This window comes from Ursus maritimus, unplaced genomic scaffold, assembly GCF_017311325.1.
Source record: "Ursus maritimus isolate PB19 unplaced genomic scaffold, ASM1731132v1 scaffold_29, whole genome shotgun sequence".
In the NCBI taxonomy this organism is placed as follows: Eukaryota; Metazoa; Chordata; class Mammalia; order Carnivora; family Ursidae; genus Ursus; species Ursus maritimus.
In genome coordinates, this window is record NW_024425452.1 from 24,749,918 (window position 1) to 24,771,174 (window position 21,257).

At 39.2% G+C, this 21,257-nt stretch overlaps 1 protein-coding gene across 1 annotated transcript in view; it reads left to right on the top strand.

Annotated features, from left to right (window-relative positions):
* RIMS1 (regulating synaptic membrane exocytosis 1) overlaps window positions 1-21,257 on the top strand; it is a 466,474-nt gene that overhangs the window by 249,000 nt on the left and 196,217 nt on the right. The window contains exons 5-6 of the mRNA XM_040643616.1: window positions 2,856-3,196; window positions 6,756-7,621. Of these exons, the coding sequence (XP_040499550.1) occupies window positions 2,856-3,196; window positions 6,756-7,621 (1,207 nt within the window). The remainder of the gene's footprint in view (window positions 1-2,855; window positions 3,197-6,755; window positions 7,622-21,257) is intronic.

The window sequence follows — 21,257 nt, forward strand, 5'->3', positions numbered from 1 at the left end:
GTGCAGTCTTTAAAAAGGGGTGTGTGTGTGTGTGTGTGTGTGTGTGTGTTTATTTTAAGTAAATTAAAATTTTTTGTAGAAATATTTGTGTCTTGTCCTTTAAAAAAAATCAGTTAAGAAAGGCTCCCTTTCCCACTTTTTGGATTAGCTATGGTTGTAGGCAAGCATAATACTTGATACTAAATTCAAAAAGAGAATCTGTAAAAAATGCGTAACTGTGTTGCTTCTCAGCAACCATTTGACTAATTTTTATACATGCCTGAAATGTTTGATATGAACTGAGTTGAAAGGTACAACAAATGTTCTATTGTATTGTCATCTATTTTCCTTACCACATCTATAAAGAGTTTTTTATTTGCAAACTCTGTGGCAAGAGTAATTTATATAACTAATGGTAGAGATTGGGAGATAGTATTTCAATAAAAAGTATTTTTATTTTTATAGTTAATTTTGATTTCAGATTATAGGTTGACCACACTTATAATTAATTTTGAAATATAAATCTTAAAATGTGTGCACAAGGAGATAAAGCATAGGAAATTTTTTTCCTGTGTTAAAAATAGGCAAAATTAATGAAACATCCAGACTTAAACAAATAAATAGTATTTTGAAAATATTGAAGTAGTTACTTGCAGTTACTAACTGTAAGTAACCTTTTGAATCAATTTGAAATGAAATTAAATGAATTTCGGTATTTAATTGTAATAATATTTTAATAATAACTATATTTTGTTTGCTTTTATCACTCCTGTGGCAATTCTGCACATATTCAAAATTTGGAACTTGCCCATATCTGGCAATTACTTTTCATTGGCCCATTTTTATGACACTTACAAATACAAAACAACTGGGTGGCTCAGTGGGTTAAGCATCCAACTCTTGGTTTCAGCTCAGGTCATGATCTCAGGGTTGTGAGATTGGGCCTTGTGTCCAGCTCACATTCAGTGTGGACTCCACTTCCCCTACAAATTCAGTGTCTACTTAGTGATATAAAATAGTCAAAGATTCTCACCCATCTCTTTGAACTGTGTGACTTCAGACCTTTTCATTACTGTTTTGTCAGCTAAAGAGGCAACCAGTGAGGAAGTGTATCACCTGTCCCCATCCAGGGTCTGGGCTGAGGATAATCAGTACCATTGGCATAAAGTCCTGGCCCGGAGATACTGCCTTTATAATGTTATCCTTGATAAGACTATGATCAATCAGAATTTCTGAGGGACCTTATCTTTGACCTAAAGAGATCGCGATACATTGTGCACACTATTGCCTCATTTGGGAAGTGTTTTAAATTACAGATGTTCCATGATTCCTTTATTTTGTTATAGGGTTATGAAATGAACTGTTTACCTTGTTTAACATCTCAGCAGATGGGAATTCAACTAACTGCTTCTGTGAATCTAGTTCACTTCATTTGATGACCTGAGGAAGTGTAGAGGAATGAATTAATAAGTTGTGTCGATCTTAAACTTTTTATAGTAACCCTTTCTAAGTCTTGGTTTTCCCATATTATGAATTCATTTGAGTTTTCTTGCTTGGAAAGCAACAGTTCTTAACAGTTCATGCAGATGAACTTTCCCTTGTTAAAAATATATTATTTTTCTCCCTCTTTTTCTTATTCCCACTTTATCTTTTATCTTATTTTATAGCTATCGTTGTAGTTTTTCTTCTATTCATCAAAATGTTTTTAGTAGTACATTTTCTTCTTTTTGCCGGTAAACAGGGCTTCATCTTTTACTATCTTAGTATTGTTTCTCACTTAATATATCTGGGATTGATTCATCCTTTTGTGATATTTTTGAGTAATTGTTGACTGAGTCTTATTTGTGAAAATAAGGGCCTAGAGTTTGGTGAGTTTCCTGTGGGTACTGTTTCTGAAGTACAAAGGAAACCTGAAGTGTGTTCAGAGGAAAGCAACTGAGGCAGGGAGGTGGAATTACACCACAAAGCAGGGGGACTGGAGATGTAGGAGAAGAAGGCCCAGGGGGCTGTAGGCACCTATTTTCGCTCTGTCTACTAGGTGTTGCTGCTATTATTTATCATTTCTGTAGTCATCGTTGTCCTCATTATTACGTTCATTTTAATTGTCACCAAGAGGAGAGCTGATGCATAGATTCATTTTAAGTGGTAAAACATCTTCTAATTTATCAGTGGATATGTTCCTAGATGACTGTTCCAAATAGTATCTCTGGTGGGAATGGTATCGGACTAGTCTCATATGAATAAACCCAGCCCAAAATTTATTGCTTTAGTAAATATGTGCTTGGAAACTTTTATAGCGTAATATCAACCTGAGGTTAGTGTATTACTAATAAGCTAGAGAAGATATACAGCTTGACCTTTTCTTTTGTGTCTACCTTTTACTGTTTGTTCCATATGAATATCTTTTCATATTGGCTTTAATAATGCATAAGTTTTGAGAAGACAATTTTCTACATCCTTTGAGACACTGAGGTTTATGTACATAAATATTAATTCTATGGCTCTTTACATTTTTCTCATTAATCAAACCCCACTTAGAACATTTTTACTAACATATATTTTAAATGAAACTTCAGATTCAGTCATACAAAATGTGATGGATACCTGGTAAGAGGAAACTCAGCATCGCAGGGTTAGAACACTAGGAAAAAACTCTACTCTGGTAACCTAGAGGTGCCATGGTTTCAGATGGCTGCCAGTCTAGGCCTTCGTGTACTTGACTGTGACTTGTGCAAGGATCATGTTCATAAGAAATTTGCAAGGATAAGTATAAAGATGACAAGCATTCTTCTTTTCCTTAAAAGATATTTTCATGTGCTAGAAAGAAATTTGCAAATGGCACAGAAAATTTATATTGTTTTCTCTTCTTTAAATAGGTTATGTGGGTATGCAATTTATGTCGAAAGCAACAAGAAATCTTAACCAAATCTGGGGCGTGGTTCTTTGGAAGCGGCCCTCAGCAGCCCAGTCAGGATGGAACCTTAAGTGATACAGCTACGAGTGCTGGTTCGGAGGTACCAAGAGAAAAGAAGGCACGGCTCCAAGAACGATCACGGTCTCAGACACCCCTGAGCACCGCAGCTGCCTCCTCCCAGGACACAGCTCCTCCCAGCGCACAACCAGACAGGAGCAAAGGGGCTGAGTCCTCACAGCAAGCCGTGGGGCCCGAACAGAAGCAGGTTTCATCCAGGTCTAGAAGTGAACCTCCGAGAGAGAGGTAATAGTTCATGAACCCTGTAAACAAAAGGCAACGTTTTGTATTGAGAGTAAACCTATTTTCAAGAATTTAACTGCTCTTAAGAGGTATATGTGGAGGTACTTCTTCTCAGGCCCCACATGGAAGGCAACAACAGCCCTAAGGTGCTTTGTTTATCTCTAGAATGCATCATTCATCAAGGAGACCTTTGCTGAAAACCTTTTCTTTCATAGCATGCACACATGTAAACAAGTCACCTGCCTGAGATACTAACTTACAGCCTTGAACTCAGAAAAGCTCTTAGATCATGTATTCACTTACGGAGTTAGCGCTTTAATGGATAATGTGCTCTGCGAGAATATGAGGGAACCTGACCCAGTGCAAGATGCACAGGTTCCTTCTTTGAGGACATTTCTTTGATGCTGAGCTCTGACAAGTGACTAGGAATTAGCCAGGTGAAGAATGAGATGAGGACTCCAGGTGTACGCACAGGCGTGTGGCCTAAAGAAACAAGTTCTCATGTGAGAACCTAAAGGATGCCACTGCCAAGAGTGTGAGTAGCAGCGGAGAGCAGGGGAGAGCGGGGAGAGGCGGCTGGGGAGAGCAGGGGAGAGCGGGGAGAGGCGGCTGGTGAGCTATCAGGGCCCAAGTCATACGGGGCTTTTGGCCAGGTTAAATTTTGTAGATTTTATCCTAGGAATAATTGAAAGCTACCAAGGGTTTTAAGCATGGGCTAACATGATCAGATAATTTACTTGAATTGATTCATTCCTTCATTCAACAATGCATTTACAACCAGACAGGAGGCTATGCATGTTAATAAGGAGGATATAGCCCTTCTTTTTGAGGTTGGGCGTTTGGGGGACCTTACTGTTGTTGACTAGGTTTGTTGCTTTTGTTTGTATAATCCTTATGCATCCCACTGGGTGGGAAAGTAGGCTCCAAGGAAGACTTTGGTTCCCCTTTTCAAACGCAGCCTATATAATAACATCAAGGACTTCTAAGTTAAGCAGACCTTCCAGTCCTGGTTCTGTCACACTAGGCAGTAACAGCCCATCTTGCAGGGCTGTGGCAAGGGTTAAATGGGAGCATGTGTTCAGAAGCTGACATATGGGAGGCAATCAATGAACATAGCTATTATTCAAGCCAGTAGCCATTGTGTGTTTACTATAAGCAAATACTGTGCCAGGAACCAGAATATAAATATGATTAAGACATGATCCCTTTTCTGATAGATCCTAGGGAAGACACCACACAATATACTAGGAAAGACAGACGCCTGGGCAATTAATTGTACCAGAGACTGATTTGATCAAAGCTGGAAAATACATGTAGTACTTTGGGAGCCACAGGAAAGAGGAGGTGCCTTCTGAATTAAGCTTTTTAGGATATCCAGGAGTTATAGGGTAGGTAGACAGGGTAGGAGGGGACATTACAGAACGAGTGAATGAGTGCACCTAAACTATACTTCAGTGAAGGTATAATGGATAGCTTTTGGTAACAAACTATTGTGGGTTAAAAAGAAAAAAAATATTAACGATGCAATTTGGGATTGGTCAGAAAATGATACCTTTAAGTAAGAGAATTTGGAGCTGTAAAGTTTTTAAAGAGAAAATATGAAACCTGTTTTTGACATATGGAAAAAATAAAACTACAGAGATTTCAGGAATAAGGACTGAGAAGCAACTTTTTGTTTTAACCTCTTAGATGAAATTTGAAGAAGATTGATAGGGACAAATGCTATTACTGACTATATAAGTTACTTACTGATGATATAAATACTTAAGAAAATACTGAGGACGTTGGGGTTATAGAAGGAAAAAAAGAGATGGTTGGCAACTTCAGGGAGATAAGTGAGACGAAAGAATGTTGTTAGTCTGTTTAAAATTATTGAAGAATTCTTTATCAGGAGCTAGTGGAAATGGAATAATTAGAGGGAGAGATGAGGGAAAGGCATACTCAGGGAAGCAAAGGTCAGAGAGACTGCAGAACTCCGTGCATTTGCATGACACGCTAGTATTCCATAAAGCACATTCACAGATGGTCTCTCTAATGCTTATGTGAGCTTTGCAAGGTAAGCATCATTTATCAGCATTTCAAGGAAAGTAAATTGATTCAATATAAGCTTTAACAAGATCCACTGTGCTTTAACGAGCTACTAAATGTCTGCGGTACAATCCTCACACTTTTATGAAAACTATATTTGATCATTAATACATATTCCTGTTGGACTCCTTACATTGTGAAACTGCAGAGCCACCCTTGGAATTCCACCCTCCGATGAAAATCCCTTTCACTTCAAAAGACCAATGTGTACTAAATGTCTAAAGCAGAATTCGCCATGCTGTTTTGCTTACCATATATCCTAGCAACTACTGCTTTGGTAACCCACAATAGAAATCGCCCTTTTTCTCATCTTGGATTTTTTCTTGATTTTTATGCATGACGTCTACTTTTGTACTTTCAGTCAAAAGATGTTCCCCTTGGAAAACCTTCTAAGGGCCTCAAGATTAAAAAAAAAAAAAAAAGCTTAGGCCCACCTTGTTAGCGTTTATCATACAGTATCAGGATACTTTAGACAAGGCCCCTACTTTTTGTAACTTCTGGTATAATTGCTGGAACTTTACCAAATTAGGTGTACTCCGGTGTACAAAAAAAGGGCTGAAAGGGGCAAATGAGTGATATATCTACAAGATTTAAAGATTGCCAAACCCTTTTACTTTTATCTTTGTAGTGCCTTCAATGGGATGGAGAGAAAATTAGAACACAAAACTGTTGTGTGTAGGGTTTTTTGTGGTTTCGGGTGTGGGTGGGTTTTTTTGGGGTTTTTTTTTTTTTTTTTTTTTTTTTTGCACTGTGTTCTGAAATGGGGGAGAAAGAAATGAAGAGGGGGAAGGAGGAAAAATGAATACTAATTTGAAACATTTCAATATTTCTATTATTTTTGCCCAAGGAAGGTAAAATGAAGACTAAGGTTCAACCATTTTTTTCTTTAAAAGTGTTTAGATGCACATGATCTTGTTAAAATCACTTTTGTTCTACTACTAAAGAAGTCCTACTAGATTTAATTTTTGAAATGGACATGCACATTTCTTTAAAAGTTTCTATTATGATAGATTGTTGATATGTATTGCCCAGATATACATATCAAGTATATATTTATAATTGAACTGACAAGTGTATATTATCTTTTGCTACTATACTATTACATATATTAGTTTCATCTAAAACATTTTTAAGTCTTTCATTCACAGCAGAATTTAGCATACAACTTGTTCATTTACTGAATTAATTTATTGGTGGCTTTTATTCATCTAGTTAACTTATGGAGAATTTGAAATGTGAAAAAAACTTTTAAAGTTCCTTAAGATGCTGTAATGTAAAGAAGCTTTATTTAGAAAGCTAATCAGATACAGAGGTTTAATGTGGTTATCAAATCACTTAATTAGACATCAAATTATAAATTCAAAATCATTTGAAAGGATTTAAATGGAATGCGGAGAAACGATGTTTCTTAGGTCTGGTCTTCATTTTTAGCTTTATACATTGCTTTCCCTCTTCACGTTCCTGTATATCATAGGAAGAAGACTCCAGGACTCTCTGAGCAGAATGGTAAAGGAGCCCAGAAGAGCGAGCGGAAACGCGTGCCAAAGTCCTCAGTGCAGCCGGGAGAGGGGGCCGTGGAAGAACGCGAGCGGAAAGAAAGGCGGGAAAGCCGAAGGCTTGAGAAAGGGCGGTCACAGGACTACCCCGACGTGCCGGAAAAACGAGAGGACCGCAAAGCGGTGGACGATGAGAAGCAGAGGAAAGAGGAGGAGTACCAGACCAGGTACCGCAGCGATCCAAACCTGGCGCGGTACCCGGTGAAACCGCCGCCAGAGGAGCAGCAGATGCGCATGCACGCGCGGGTCTCCCGCGCGAGGCACGAGCGGCGCCACAGCGACGTGGCGCTCCCGCGCACCGAGGCGGGCGCCGCGCTGCCCGAGAGCAAGGCCGGCAAGCGCGCACCGGCCGCCGCCAGGGCCTCGCCGCCCGACTCGCCGCGGGCCTATTCGACCGAGAGGACTGCGGAAGCCAGGGCGCCGGGCGCCAAGCAGCTCACGAACCACAGCCCGCCGGCTCCCAGGCATGGGCCGGCCCCCGCAGAAGCCCTGGAGCCCAAAGCCCAGGAGCCCCTCAGGAAGCAGAGCCGCCTGGACCCCAGCTCGGCCGTCCTCATCAGGAAGTCCAAGCGCGAGAAGGTGGAGACCATGCTGCGGAACGACTCCTTGAGCTCTGATCAGTCCGAGTCCGTGCGGCCGTCTCCGCCCAAGCCGCACCGGTCCAAGAGGGGAGGCAAGAAGCGGCAGATGTCTGTGAGCAGCTCCGAGGAGGAGGGCGTGTCCACGCCGGAGTACACCAGCTGCGAGGACGTGGAGCTCGAGAGCGAGAGCGTCAGCGAGAAAGGTAAGGCGGGGACGCTGTTGAGCCTCGGAGGCGCGCGTGTGCGGAGCTCGGAGGTGCGCGCGTACGGAGCTTGGAGGTGCGCGCGCACGGAGAGCCGAGGCGCGTGTGGGGGGGTGGGGAACGTGTTGCTTGAAGGTGCAACGTGATGACTGTAGTTAACACTGCAGTATGGTATGTTAGAAAGTTCTGAGGGTAGATGGGAAAAGTTCACATCATAAGAGAAAAACAAATTCTAACTAGATAAGAAGATGGATGCTAGCTAAACTTAGTTTGGTAATCATTTCGCACTATGGATGTCAAATCATTATGCGGTATTCCTTAAACTTATATGGAGCAGTATGTCAGTTATATCCATGGTTCCATAGAAGAGGGGGAGAAAGTGCGGCATGGAATGCTCACAGACACAACCTCTCAAGGAATAGAATAGAAGGTTTTAGCTTGCTTGCTTGCTTCTTTTTTGGTAGAATTTTAAAACAATCACAAGCTTCAAATTTGGGTTACAAGAGTTCTTAAAGACTTTGGCTCTCGTCATTCTGGGAAATTCAGTATGCAGTCTTGTGTTTTTAAGTTATTATTTTGGGGTGGCTTTGGGGGAAAACACTTTTCTAGAAAACCAAACTATTCCTGATAAAGGGGAATGTATCTTTTTTAAAACTTCAGTGGTGTGATACTCCAGAGAGGTAGTATTTTTCAAGTTTCCAGTGAATCTTTTTCACAGCTTTTGAAGAAAGTATATCATGCTGATGTTATATTGTTTTGGATAATAACTTTGTAGTACAAAGTTTATTTTACCTATCACATTACAAAACATTTTGGAGAGTTGTGTGATAAGTTTTGTTTTGTTTTGTTTTGTTTTTTGGTCTTGTTCTGCACTGTACAATACCTTAGCCACATGCAGCTATTTAAATTACTTACAATTAAATAAACTTAAAAATTTGTTCCCCAGTCACATTAGCCACATTTCAAGTGCTCAGAATCATCGCAGAAAGTTTCTTTAGATAACATAATACTAGTCTAGAAAATAGTTCAATTTGATGTTGAAATTATGTATTTCTTTTGAAGATTCACTTCATTCTGTTGTTCACTCACATTTAAATTGGCCACAGTCCTAAATTGGATGGTGGTTGTCATCACCTTTGTTGTAGTGTTTCTTAGTTATGTTTTGGGGTGACTATTTTTAGAATTTTTGACTCATCTTATAGTTGCTAAATTATATACTAAATATTATAAATTTATTAAAAAGTAACTTTGCTTTCTCATGTTCTCTATCTTCAAACTGCATTGCTGTGTCCTCTCGCTTTCTATATCTCTGTTTACTTTCTCTCTCTCTACATATATATATGGATAGATAGATAGATAGATAGATAGATAGATAGATAGATAGACAGACACATATACAAACATATTCATCTAGCTAGCTAGCTGTCTAGATAGATAGATGGGTGAATGGATGAATGGATATATGTATTTGGGAACAATTAAGTTCATTCTATCATAATTACTGCAACTCAAGTTAAAATAGCTGCTCTAGGACAGTGACTTGGTAAGAGATCACTTAGCAGAATGTGGATGCCATGTTGTAAGTTTCAGGGTCAAGGGAAGACTGTCCCCATGGAATAAAATTGATAGGGCAGGGGGAGACAGGAATTAAAGCATTATATGTATATGGGATCATTTGGCTCTTTAAGCACACCTTCTGATGACTTACATTGGACTTATAAATCAGTATGCATATACTTATGCATATTGTGTATGACCTTTTTAAAAGTCACATGGTGACTTTACCTGGTGGGGCACCTGGGTGGCTCAGTTGGTTGAGAATCTGACTCCTGGTTTTAGCTGGGGTGGTGATCTCAGGGTTGTGGAATTGGAGCCCCAGTGGGTCTCCACATTCAGCAGGGAGTCTGCTTCTTCTTCTCCTTCTCCCTCTGCCGCTTCCCCCCTCTCTCCCCCACTCCAAAATAAATAAATCTTTAAAAATCACATGGTGAGGATACTCTTGCTGCCTTCTGTGCCTTAGTATTGTTTTGTAAACACATATTTTTCTCCCCTGAAATAATAAAATGTTAAATAAAAATGTAAATGGTGTGCTTAATTGGTGTGCAGATAACTCTTAATGGATATATATATATGTATATTAATGTATATGTATATTTTCTCATTTCTTAAAGTAAGGACTCTACATCAGTTCTTATTGAATATGTATTTTAAATCACAGTGGGCATAGAATCGGACAGAATTGAATCTCACAACTATTTACAATACCAACAGATTGTGAAAGTACAAACGACTAGTGGCATGGGTAACTGGAAGGATGGAACTGGTGTAATGTGTGGAATTTACTGCTTCTGCATACTGTCTTCCCTCCTTAGGAATGATCATTCTGGGAATGTTGGTGACTATATACACCTCTGAAATTGAAGTTAAATCTCTTTTTCTGGGAACACAGGGGCATCACATGTGCCGTTGTCTGATTCAGACAACTCTGTTTTCTCTTATAATGAATCTCTTTTTCAATAAATGTCTTGAAAATAAACTCCAATCAAATAGTTGCCTTATTCTAATATTTTAACCGATCCCAACTCACTGTTTACAAAATGAAACATTAACTGTAAAGAGCATACTTTTTATCAGTGTAGCAGAGACGTTTTCCTATTTCAAAATTAGAAATTCCACTCTCTGTAATATCTATCTATGCCTTTATTACCAAACCCCACCATTGTCTACTAAGGACCATCTAGGGAACCAGCCATGATAATCTATAGCATCCTGTGACCCTGTTACCTAACCTCCTTAAGTACTAGTTCTCTTGTTGGCACAATGGGGTTAAGAGTATCCACTATCCACATGGTAAGATTATTAAGTGGTTTGATGAGGTGATGCATATAAAATAGGATGCTACATTAGCATTCTTCCTGTTTTGATTTTGCTTGTGGTACCTGTACCATAGATATCTAATATCACTATGAGTGAAAGATAATCACTCAGGGGCACCTGGGTGGCTCAGTCATTAAGCGTTTGCCTTTGGCTCAGGGTGTGATCCCAGGGCCCTGGGATCGAGCCCCGCATCGGGCTCCCTGCTCCTCTGGGAGCCTGCTTCTTCCTCTCCCACTCTCCCTGCTTGTGTTCCCTCTCTCGCTGCCTCTCTCTCTGTCAAATAAATAAATAAAATCTTAAAAAAAAAAAAGATAATCACTCATGTATAAGATATAAAGAAAAGGTAAAAGAACTATTTTTATGTCTTATAGGATCTAATGGGGTGAGGAGAAGAAAAATGATTTGGGAGGAGAGATCTTAGGAGAGTGGATGCCATGTTGTGAGTTTCAGGGTCAAGGGAAGATTATCCCCATGAAATAAAATTTAAAGGGCAGTGGGAGACAAATTAAAATTGCGTTTTAATTATAGCCCATTATTTTGGGTTCTGGACTCAGTTCTAGTGTGTGTGTGTGTGTGTGTGTGTGTGTGTATGTGTGTGTGTGTGTGTCAGAATGAGTTCCCACACCAACAAACAATTCTCATATATCAGCAGGATGTCTGAGAGAATTCAATTTAACTCAATTCTGATATTTTCTACCCAGAGATACCATTGGATCCCACAGATTAAGGGCTCAAAAGACTGCCTTCTACTTCAGATGCCAGTCATAAGCCCAGGTTGTTACCTATGCTTCTGACCAACTGGCTATAAATCAGAGGTTTCCACAACTCCCTCCATAGGTTTGATTAATTTGTTAGAGCAGCTCATAGAATTTAGGAAACCTGTTTACATACTAGATAACTGATTTATTATAAAAGGATATAACTCAGGAACAACCAGGTGGAAGAGATGCGTAGGGCAAGTTCTGGGGAAAGGGCACAGAGCTCTCATGCCCTTTCCAGGTATGCCACTCCCCCAGCACCTCTAGGTGTTCCCTACCTGGGAGTTCTCAGAACCTAGTACTTTTGGACTTTTATGGAGGCTTCATTACTTTGGCAAAGTTGATTAAATCATTGGTTATTGGCAGTTGGTTCAACCTCCAGTCCGTCTCTCCCAGGAAGTCGGGGTGCTAGAACCTGAAGTTCCAATCCTCTAATAGCATGATTGGTTCTCCAAGCAACCAGCCCCCATCCCTAGGTGTGGTCCAGAAGTCACCTTGTTAAGTGTTCCCTTCTGAACCACACATACTGAAAGTCACCTCATTAACCTAACAAAAGATACCTTTATGGCTTTCATCACTTGGGAAATTCCAAGGATTTTAGAAGCTCTTTACTAGAACCTCCCTTGAGACCAAATGTGTATTTCTTATTTATTATAAAGCCCAGTATCACATCCATTTATTTGCTTGTTCAGTTTAAGAGTTACACATATAAATTACACATTAAACACAATGCTTGGCTCTCTCATTCTGTTCAGTTTCCAAAATTAAAAAAAAAAAAAATTGCCACAGACTGGGTAGTGTATTAATGACAGATTTATGTCTTACTGTTTTAGAGGCTGGGAAGTCCAAGATCAGGATGCCCACACGGTCAAGTGCTGGTAAAAACCCTCCACCCAGTTCATAGCTAGCACCTTCTTGCTGTTTTCCTTACTTGGTTGAAGGGGCTAGGGAGCTTTATGGGGTTTCTTATAAAAGCACTAATTCCATTTATGAAGGCTTCACCTTTGTGACCTGAACACATCCCAAAGGCCCTACTTCCTAATACTATCATCTTTGGGGGTTAGGATTTCAACATGTGAAGTTTGGGGGGGACACAAACATTCAGACCATATCACTGGCATAAGGTAGCTACTTAGTGTATATATACCCTTTCTGTCATTGATGTTACTATTCTAATTTTATCATTATACCAAGTTGGTTTGTTATTTATCAGCAAATATGTATTTAGCACTTTTCCATATATAAACTGAGGTTAAAAAAGATAAATATGTTTCATGCCCTCATAGAGCTTACATTCTGTAGAGAAATAAGCAATAAAGAAAAATTACACAATGAAATGCAGCTTAGTAAATGCCTCAAGGGGACATTTTTTTTTTTCCAGATAAATTGATAAAATTTTGCTGTGTCCTAAAATTCAACAAAAAAAGATAACCTGGTCAAATGGCATCTGGAACACAACACAACCTTTATATTCAACATAATCTTTTACGTATGGTATAATTCCACTCACACACACGCACACATCCACACACAAAGGGATGAACCTTGAGCTCTAGTGGGCTTGTCTCAAAATTGAGGTCAATTATCACATGTTTTCATAGTGAATGCCATATTGCTTTTGCCACTTGGGGAAATTTGGGCATCTTTTGTCTCTTAGCTTATAAATATTAATAGTATAAATCTCTTTTCAGAAGAAAAAGAAAAACAGTGAACTAATTCTTGCTTACAAGACGGCAGTTGAATATAAATGAAATGTGTAATGTGACCCATTGGGGCAAGTCCTAATAAAGATTTGTGCCTCAAGGAACTGAGTAGAGAGGTCTGAGAATAAAGAAAGAGACAAAGACAGTGCTAGTGTGGAGAAGAGAAAGAAATGGCACCAGTTCTGAGAAGAAACAGAGAAGCATTGCGGTCTTGATCAGGGCCGTTAAGCTACTGACACTTAACAAGGAACTTAAAGTGTAAATCCTTAGACAGAGCCAGTTGGAAGCAGAGCCTGACATTGGATAACAGGATTTCCTTTTTTATCCCCTCCCGCTTACTGACTTTGAATAAACTCAGAAAATACAACACAAATTGATTATACCTTCAAACTTTTAAAGTACTCTGTGAATGGCTTCTGAGGTCAACCTGTATAACAAGGGCTAACTGGTTTGTTTGTAACTATTACTGCTAGGCAGTATTTAGCAGTCCTTTTAGGAGCATGTGATATCTGGATTACTCTAAGAAATGATACCTGCAAGGGTATCAAATAAGACTATGGACCTTTAATAGCAGGTGTGAATTTTCCCCCTCAAGACAAAGACAATTTCCGTGGGCCAGAGTATAGGTTTTAGGTATTGTGAATAATTGACTATTAAGTTTGGGGACCTAACAACTTAATCATTGGGGAATCAGGAACAGGAGTTTAGGAATCCTTGCAAAAATCAGGTACTAAATTCTTTAAATATAAATGTAATTCTTTATATTATTCTTTAATCATCAAACTAAAAATATTGGGAGTATCCTCTTTGCGCTCCAATAGTACAGTGCCTACTGCTCACAGAACTTTTAATTCTGACCGTAAGCTACTGATTTACTTGTGTATTTTAACAGCAAGGAATACATTTTATATCCTTTTGGTAGTCTTAGTCCTTCTTCCTATAACTTAAGAGGGCTTGTAATTAAAAAATTTGGTCAGATTTATTTATGTGTTAATTTATGTGTAACATTTACATGAATATTGGATGATACACATGATATTAAACAAAATATCTATAAGAACCTATTGCATTCCAAGCACACTGCTAGGTTCTAGAGGTACAGTGATTAAGTAAATAAATACACACAGATACATAGCCATGGTTTCTGCCTTCATGAGATTTTTTTATAGGCTATTCAGAGGACTCTTACTGGGCACTTTATAGAGAGATGGGTTGTACCAAGATAAAATCAGGTTCTTTGCTAAGATTTGGCTACAGATATTTAAAAAAAAAAAAAAAAGTGACCTAAAAACAATTACTACTTAAAAGGGCTTCATCTTCAAATGACTGCCCAAACCTAAGTATTTATTTTTCTTACCCTATGAGATTCCATAAAAGTGAAGAAAAAGGAAGTGAGCTATGAGCAGACGAGATGTTTTTAGAAGATGGGAAGTAGTAGCCTACTTTTAGCAGCTTTATTTATTTATTTTTTACTTCAAGTTTTTATTTAAATTCTAGTTAGTTAATATATGTGGCAAAACTAGTGTCAGGTGTAGAATTTAGTAATTCATCACTTACATATAGCACCCAGCGTCCATCCCCCACTTAGCCTATCCCCCACCCACCTCCCTCCATCAACCCTGTTTGTTCTCTGTAGTTAAAAGAGTCTCTTATGGTTTCTTCCCTCTCTCTCTCTTTTCCCCTTCCCCTATGTTCATCTGTTTTGTTTCTTAAATTCCACATATGAGTGAAATCATATGGTATTTGTCTTTCCCTGACTGACTTATTTCCCTTAGCATAATATACTCTAGCTTCTACTTTTAGACTTACGAGGTTTCCAAGTAGACGTGTGGCGGTGGGGGAGATGGCTTGACTTGCCCTGAAGCACCTTACAGAGGCTTAAGACCCAGATGCCAGATTCTGTGGAGCAGGAAGTGAGAAGAGAGCTTCCGACTGGCCGGTCCATTCAACATTTGTTGACAGAGCAACCGCATCACAGTTTATTCTCCTTACCATTCCCTCATCCTCTCTCCCCCCTTACATGCAGCAAAAGCAGCCCCACCTTGAATTCCCAGGTAGAATCAAGAAGAAATCCAGTGAACCGCCTGAGCAAAACGCAGAGATTCTGGAGTTGTTGCTCCGGCACCCTTACAGCTTCATGCTGAGTTCCATATGTTGTTTACCCTAAAGTGAAGGCTGCCAGCTCACAGGCTCCATTCATTCACAGATGTTAGAGACACTTTTAGTGTCCACTACAGCAGCGTGGCTAAAAAGACCCACGTGGAAATTCCCACCAGCTACACACAGAAATCCAGTCAGTAGTCAGTTTAAATATGAATGAACAACAAAGGCCACAAACTATGAAGAACACCAGCAGGAGGAACTAAAAAAAATCAAGATAAATGAGTAGACCCGAAAAATAAGAAGTTAATTCAAGAGCAGAAGGGAGAGCTTAGAAACCAAACAGGATGAAATGCTACATTCCTGGTCAGGTTTGACACATCTTGAAATGCCTAAGCCCCCACCCCCAGGGCAGCTGCCTCGCCCAACACACTGATGTTCTGTGTAAAATATTTTTTGAAAAATTAAGGATGTTAACTAAGCTTAAATGGAAAGCTCTGGGTACCAAAACCCGTAACACTGAAGCACTTGGGCAGAGATACCTGGACAAGATACGAGACTATACAACCACACTCAAGATCACAAGCTTGTCGCAGGTATGAGTTGATTCTCCGAGCCAGGAAGTAAAATAACCCGATCTGAGACATTAAAATAACAGCTGACGCAAAGCCTAGAAACTCCTTTCAGTCCAAAAACAGAGGTAAACGTGAAACTGACCCATGAGGAAACACAGAGGAGCTCAGAGGATGAGTCCAGAGGTCATAACTGCGAAACACAGGAGGAAGTTCAACACCATTAAAGATGCCAAGGAAAAAGGGAACAATCTATAAGCTTTTGGAGGTGAAGAAATGAACTAGGTCATCTACACAACAATAAGAGTTAAACTGCCCTAGACTTCCCATCAGCAGTAGATTCTAGACTACAGCTGTTCAATGCCTTTAAAGTATATGGAGCAAAACTGTTTGAAACCACAGTTCTGTGCATGTCTAAACCATCAATCAACTCCCAAGTTCTCAGGAAACCTACTTTGCAATCTCCTTCTGAGAAAATTATTTAAAGATGTATCACTCAAGAGAACTGAGCATAATAATCAAGAAACTGGGACAAATGAGAAACAAGAAATAGTGGAGCTACCCCAGGAAACTAGTGCAAAGAAATCCCTGAATGACATTGTGTGAAGAAAGCAAGCTGTAAAAATTAAAACCAGAGACCATTTCCAGGAGGCTCCTCAAAGAAATCTTTATTAAGGATAATGACATGGATTCTAAGAAATATCCAATGACATTATTGACCGGGTAAGGAAAGGAACAAACACTGAGAAAAACAGAAAAGAAAAAAAAAAACTGTTAAGGAAAATCAAGTTTCAAATGTGAAGCAAACAAAAATGTGACATCATTCTGGGGCGCCTGGGTAGCGCAGTCCTTAAGCGTCTGCCTTGGGCTCAGGGCGTGATCCTGGCATTCTGGGATCGAGTCCCACATAGGGCTCCTCCGCTGGGAGCCTGCTTCTTCCTCTCCCACTCCCCCTGCTGTGTTCCCTCTCTCTCTGGCTGTCTCTCTGTCACATAAATAAATAAAATCTTTTAAAAAAAATGTGACATTATTTTATTAATTGTTAGAACCCATTTAACTATTAACTTAGGCACATTTTCCTCTGAGTGAACATGAACCCTGATATTTCATCCCTAGAAAAGGAAATTTAACTTCTTCTCATTCTTTTTACTTGGTTCTGGGTATATGTAATAATACTGTAAGTTCCCTTTACTGTTTTTCAATTTATAGAATAAGCTCCCTTCCACATTGAATACTTATATATGTTTACATAATTGAATATAAATATTTTGTCTATGTCAAAATAAAGTTAAAACTGACCAATATGGGGGTGAAAGGATTTGGACAGGGGAGAAGTGCAGGTAAACATATGAATATTCTCATCTAGAATGTTCAAAAGTAAAATAGCCTGTTCAAATTTTAGGACAAGAAATATAGGATTACGTAAAGTATAAAAGGAGAAATAGAACTGTTGTCTTTTGAAAGCAAAAGTATGTAAATAAAGTGAGCTAGGGTCTCTAATGAGAGGCGCCTGGGTAGCTTAGTTGGTTAAGCATCTGCCTTGGGCTAGGGTCCTGATCCCAGGGTCCTGGGATCGAGTTCCGCCTCGGGTTCCCTGCTCAATGGGGGAGGCTGCTTCTCCCTCTGCCTGCCACTCCCCCTACTTGTTCTCTCTCTCTCTGTCAAATAAATAAATAAAATCTTAAAAATAATAGTCTCTAAAGAGTTTTAGCCATAGGTATTACCTTAAAATTAGAAAGCAGTAGATAATATCTCCAATAAAGCAGTCAACATATAGAGGCAAATTATTTTTTAAAAATTAGAGTGCTTTGAAGAACTAAGGAAATAAATATTTGAAAATAAGTTTGAGAAGTGGAATTGATAGTGTGGGCAGAACGGACGTGAGGGGAAATGAATTGTAGCTATGTATCAAACCCTTATTTATTTTAATTTTCATCATGTGCATGCATTAATTTGATATCCATTAAAATAGGAAAACATAAAAAACTGCTACTTAAGGTCCCCTTCATTAAGTTGCAAATTACCGGTTTTGGTGTTTTCTGGGGCCTTTCATAAATAACATTTTAGCTACCAGAACTTCAAAACAGCCATAGATCCAAATAGAATTATAACAGCATCGGCTTCTCTTTTACCTTTTATTGAGTTTCTACTATATGACAGGCACTTATCAGGCTTTGGGAATATATGATTAGAATATAACCCCTGCCCTTAGTGAGTCTCTCTGAAGAACCCACCTCATTTCTTTTGTTCTGTTTCCTATTGAGTACTTCTGGTTGGCCCATTTCACACAGATCTGATGAACACACTTTTATAGACCTCTGCCTCCACTTCTTAACTTTCAACCCAATGCTTTCTCTAACATCTTCTTTAATTCACCCTCTTAATGCATGCAGAGGAAAGAGATTGCTGTGGGACCAGCAATTGGACAGGATGACATTAAACACCAAAGCCCAACAGTTTTACCTGCCCTGGTTTTCTTTGATATTACAAAGGACAGCAATGAGAATTGTCACCAAAGAGAAGGGAGACTACTGTGTGGTATTGCTGAAGGGAAGATAAGTTTCTTTCTCCCTTTCAACTGATGAAAGAGGCATGATTTAGGGTGTTACATGCTACCATTTATATGCCTTACAGGTATTCTGAGAACTAATTTCTTCTTACAGTGGATATGGAATGGACATTAGCTGTTTTAACCACCTGTGCAATTTAAATCTTGGGAAGAGATTGAGAGGACACAAATAACTCTGTGTGTGTGTGTGTGTGTGTGTGTGTGTGTGTGTGTGGTCTGAGCTAACATGCTAATTCCTAATTTCTAAGAATATGCGTTAAGTAAATTTTGGAAATCATCATGGCGAGAAGCTGGCTTTTTCAGAGTTACAATTTCTGCCTAATATATAACTACTAAAAAATCGCCTTGATTCTAAAACAAGCGTTGTGATTAAAAGGAAATTCTATAAAAAGAAAAGAAATGAAGTCTGTAAATCTAACGTGATTATACCCAATAATATTTCTCCTAAAATAATCCATAGCTGGAAATATTAGTCATTTAGTTACATCTGAAAGAGATTCCTATTCTTGAATCAGGAGAAACTAAGTTAAAATCTGGGCTACATTTTCAAAAATAATCACACAAATTTTATATGTAATATATGCTTACAATTTTAACATAGAATGTTTTAAAAGATTTATAACTAAAGGTCATTTTAAGGGGAAACATTTATACTTCAAAGTACATTTAGAAAAAGATTTGATATTGAAGATTTTAGTGCCACTATTTTATCTCAGTAAATTGTTCTTCAGTATCCTTTTAAAATGCAGAATCATACTGCAGTGTTTTTAACCCATTTTACCCAGTGAATGAAAAGGTTATTCTTACTTTTGGTTCAATTTAACAGAATAACAGAACCTTAGACCTGGAAGAGAGTTCAGAAGGGGGAAAAAAAAATCTCTCCTTTCACACACTGTTGAACAGAGAAGGAGACATTATGGGTCTTGAGGTCTGCCTGATTTCCCTGCCCCTGAAGCCATTGTCTCTTTGTAGCTGGAAGAGCTTGGAACTCATATAGTCCCTACCTCCAGCCCAACATTCTGAGGACTAGCATTTAGCAGTCCAACTACTTGTTCTGTCTGCAGTCTAGACCCAGTCCTAGCAGTCTGGCTTCTAACATATTCCTGAGACCAGGCACTAGATTTTTGCCATGTTTTGGTTATGTCCCTGGATCCAATTCTGCTGCCCAAGTCCCTCTAGAGCTAAAACTTTGCCTTGCCCTCACCAATCCCTGTCCAGAAATTAGAAGCTGCAACTCTAGATACCGACTTCCCTGATGCCAACTGCCATATTGGAAACAGATATTACCTTCTATATCATTCTTCTTCAAACATTGTTGTACCGGTATTTCTAGTTCTTATTGCTTTTCTGGATTTAATAGTTATTGCCTATAACCATCTTCTTTGAGTGTTTTGTTCTACTACCTGAGCTCAACTTCTGTAGTGTGGTTTTTTGTGGTTTTTGTTTTGTTTTTCCCTTTAAGCAACTGTTCCATGCCAAAGGGCAGATTAATTTTAATTCTAGTAAACTCTTCTGAGTCTGAGATAATAGTGTATACTTTTCCTAGGGCTGCCATAACAAGATACCACAGACTTGATGTCCTAAACAACAGAAACTTATTTTCCTCATAGTTCTGGAGGCTAGAACTCCAACATCAACATATTGGCAGGGTTGGTTTCTTCTGAGATCCATGGGAGAAGGTTATGTTCCAGGCCTTTCTCCATGTAGATGACCATCTCCTCCCTGAGTCTTCACATTGCCTTTCCTTTGTGTGTGTCCAAATTTTCTCTTCTTATAAGGATACCAGTCATATTGATTAGATGGTGTTCTAATGACCTCATTTTAATGTTTTTTAAAGATTTTATTTATTTATTTGAGAGAGAGAGAGCGCTGGCAGTGGGGGCAGAGGGAGCAGGACAAGCAGACTCCCCTCTGAGTGCAGAGCTCACCTCAGAACTCAAGCCTACCACCATGAGATCATGACCTGAGCTGAAATCAAGAGTCGGACACTTAACCTACTGAGCCACCCAGGTGCCCCAGGACCTCATTTTAATTTAATTATCTCTCTATAAAGTCCCTGTCTCCAAACATGATTACATTCCCACTTGGGTTGAGGACTTTAACATATGAATGGGGGACACAATTCAGTTCATAACAGTAACATTTATAGTAGGAAAGAGACCAAGTCTTCTGTACATTTGTGTGCATACATGATAAATACTAATGTTTGGCATTTGTCTCCATTGTTTTCCGTTCATAAAAAACATAAGATCATTAAGAATCTTATTGAAGGGGCTCCTGGATGTCTCAGTTGGCTAAGCATCCAACACTTGGTTTCAGCTCAGGTCATGATCTCAAGGTCCTGGGATCGAGCCCTGTGTAGGGCTCTGTGCACAGTGGGGAGTCTGCTTTGGGATTCTCTCTCTCCCTCTGCCCCTCCCCCCCCAAAGTAAATAAATAAATCTTTTTTAAAAACGAATCTTATTGAGTAGTTACTTTATGAGGAGAATTGATATCCAGGATCATGAAGACACAGTTTTAGGCACAGCCAGAGACCGAACACAGTGGGTTTATTTCTTAACCTCTGTAAGCCTCCAGTTCTGTGACTGGGAATAACTGTACATACCCCATGAAGTAGTTGTAAAGATTACAGTAGATAATGTGGTATGGCCCTGTGTACCTAGAACCTGACACACAGCAAGTGCTCAACAAATACTTTTATTTTGGGGTGCCTCAGTGGCTCAGTCGGTTAAGTGTCTGCCTTCAGGTCAGGTCATGATCTCAGGGTCCTGGGATCAAGGCCGGAGTCGGAGTCGGGCTCCCTGCTCAGCAGGGAGTCTGCTTCTCTCTTCCCCCTGCTCTTGTGCTCTCACTTGCTCTCTCTGTTTCTCCCTCTCAAATAAATAAAAAATCTTCAAACAAAACAAAACAAATGCTTTTATTTCAATGATACCAAGTAGGAGGTATAGATAATACATGGTACAAAAACTCAGAGGGAAGCTAAGGTTTCATGGTGGAACTGGGATAGAGTTTGGGCAGGAAGATTCAGTGTGGCATTCTAGTCATAAAACTTAGCAT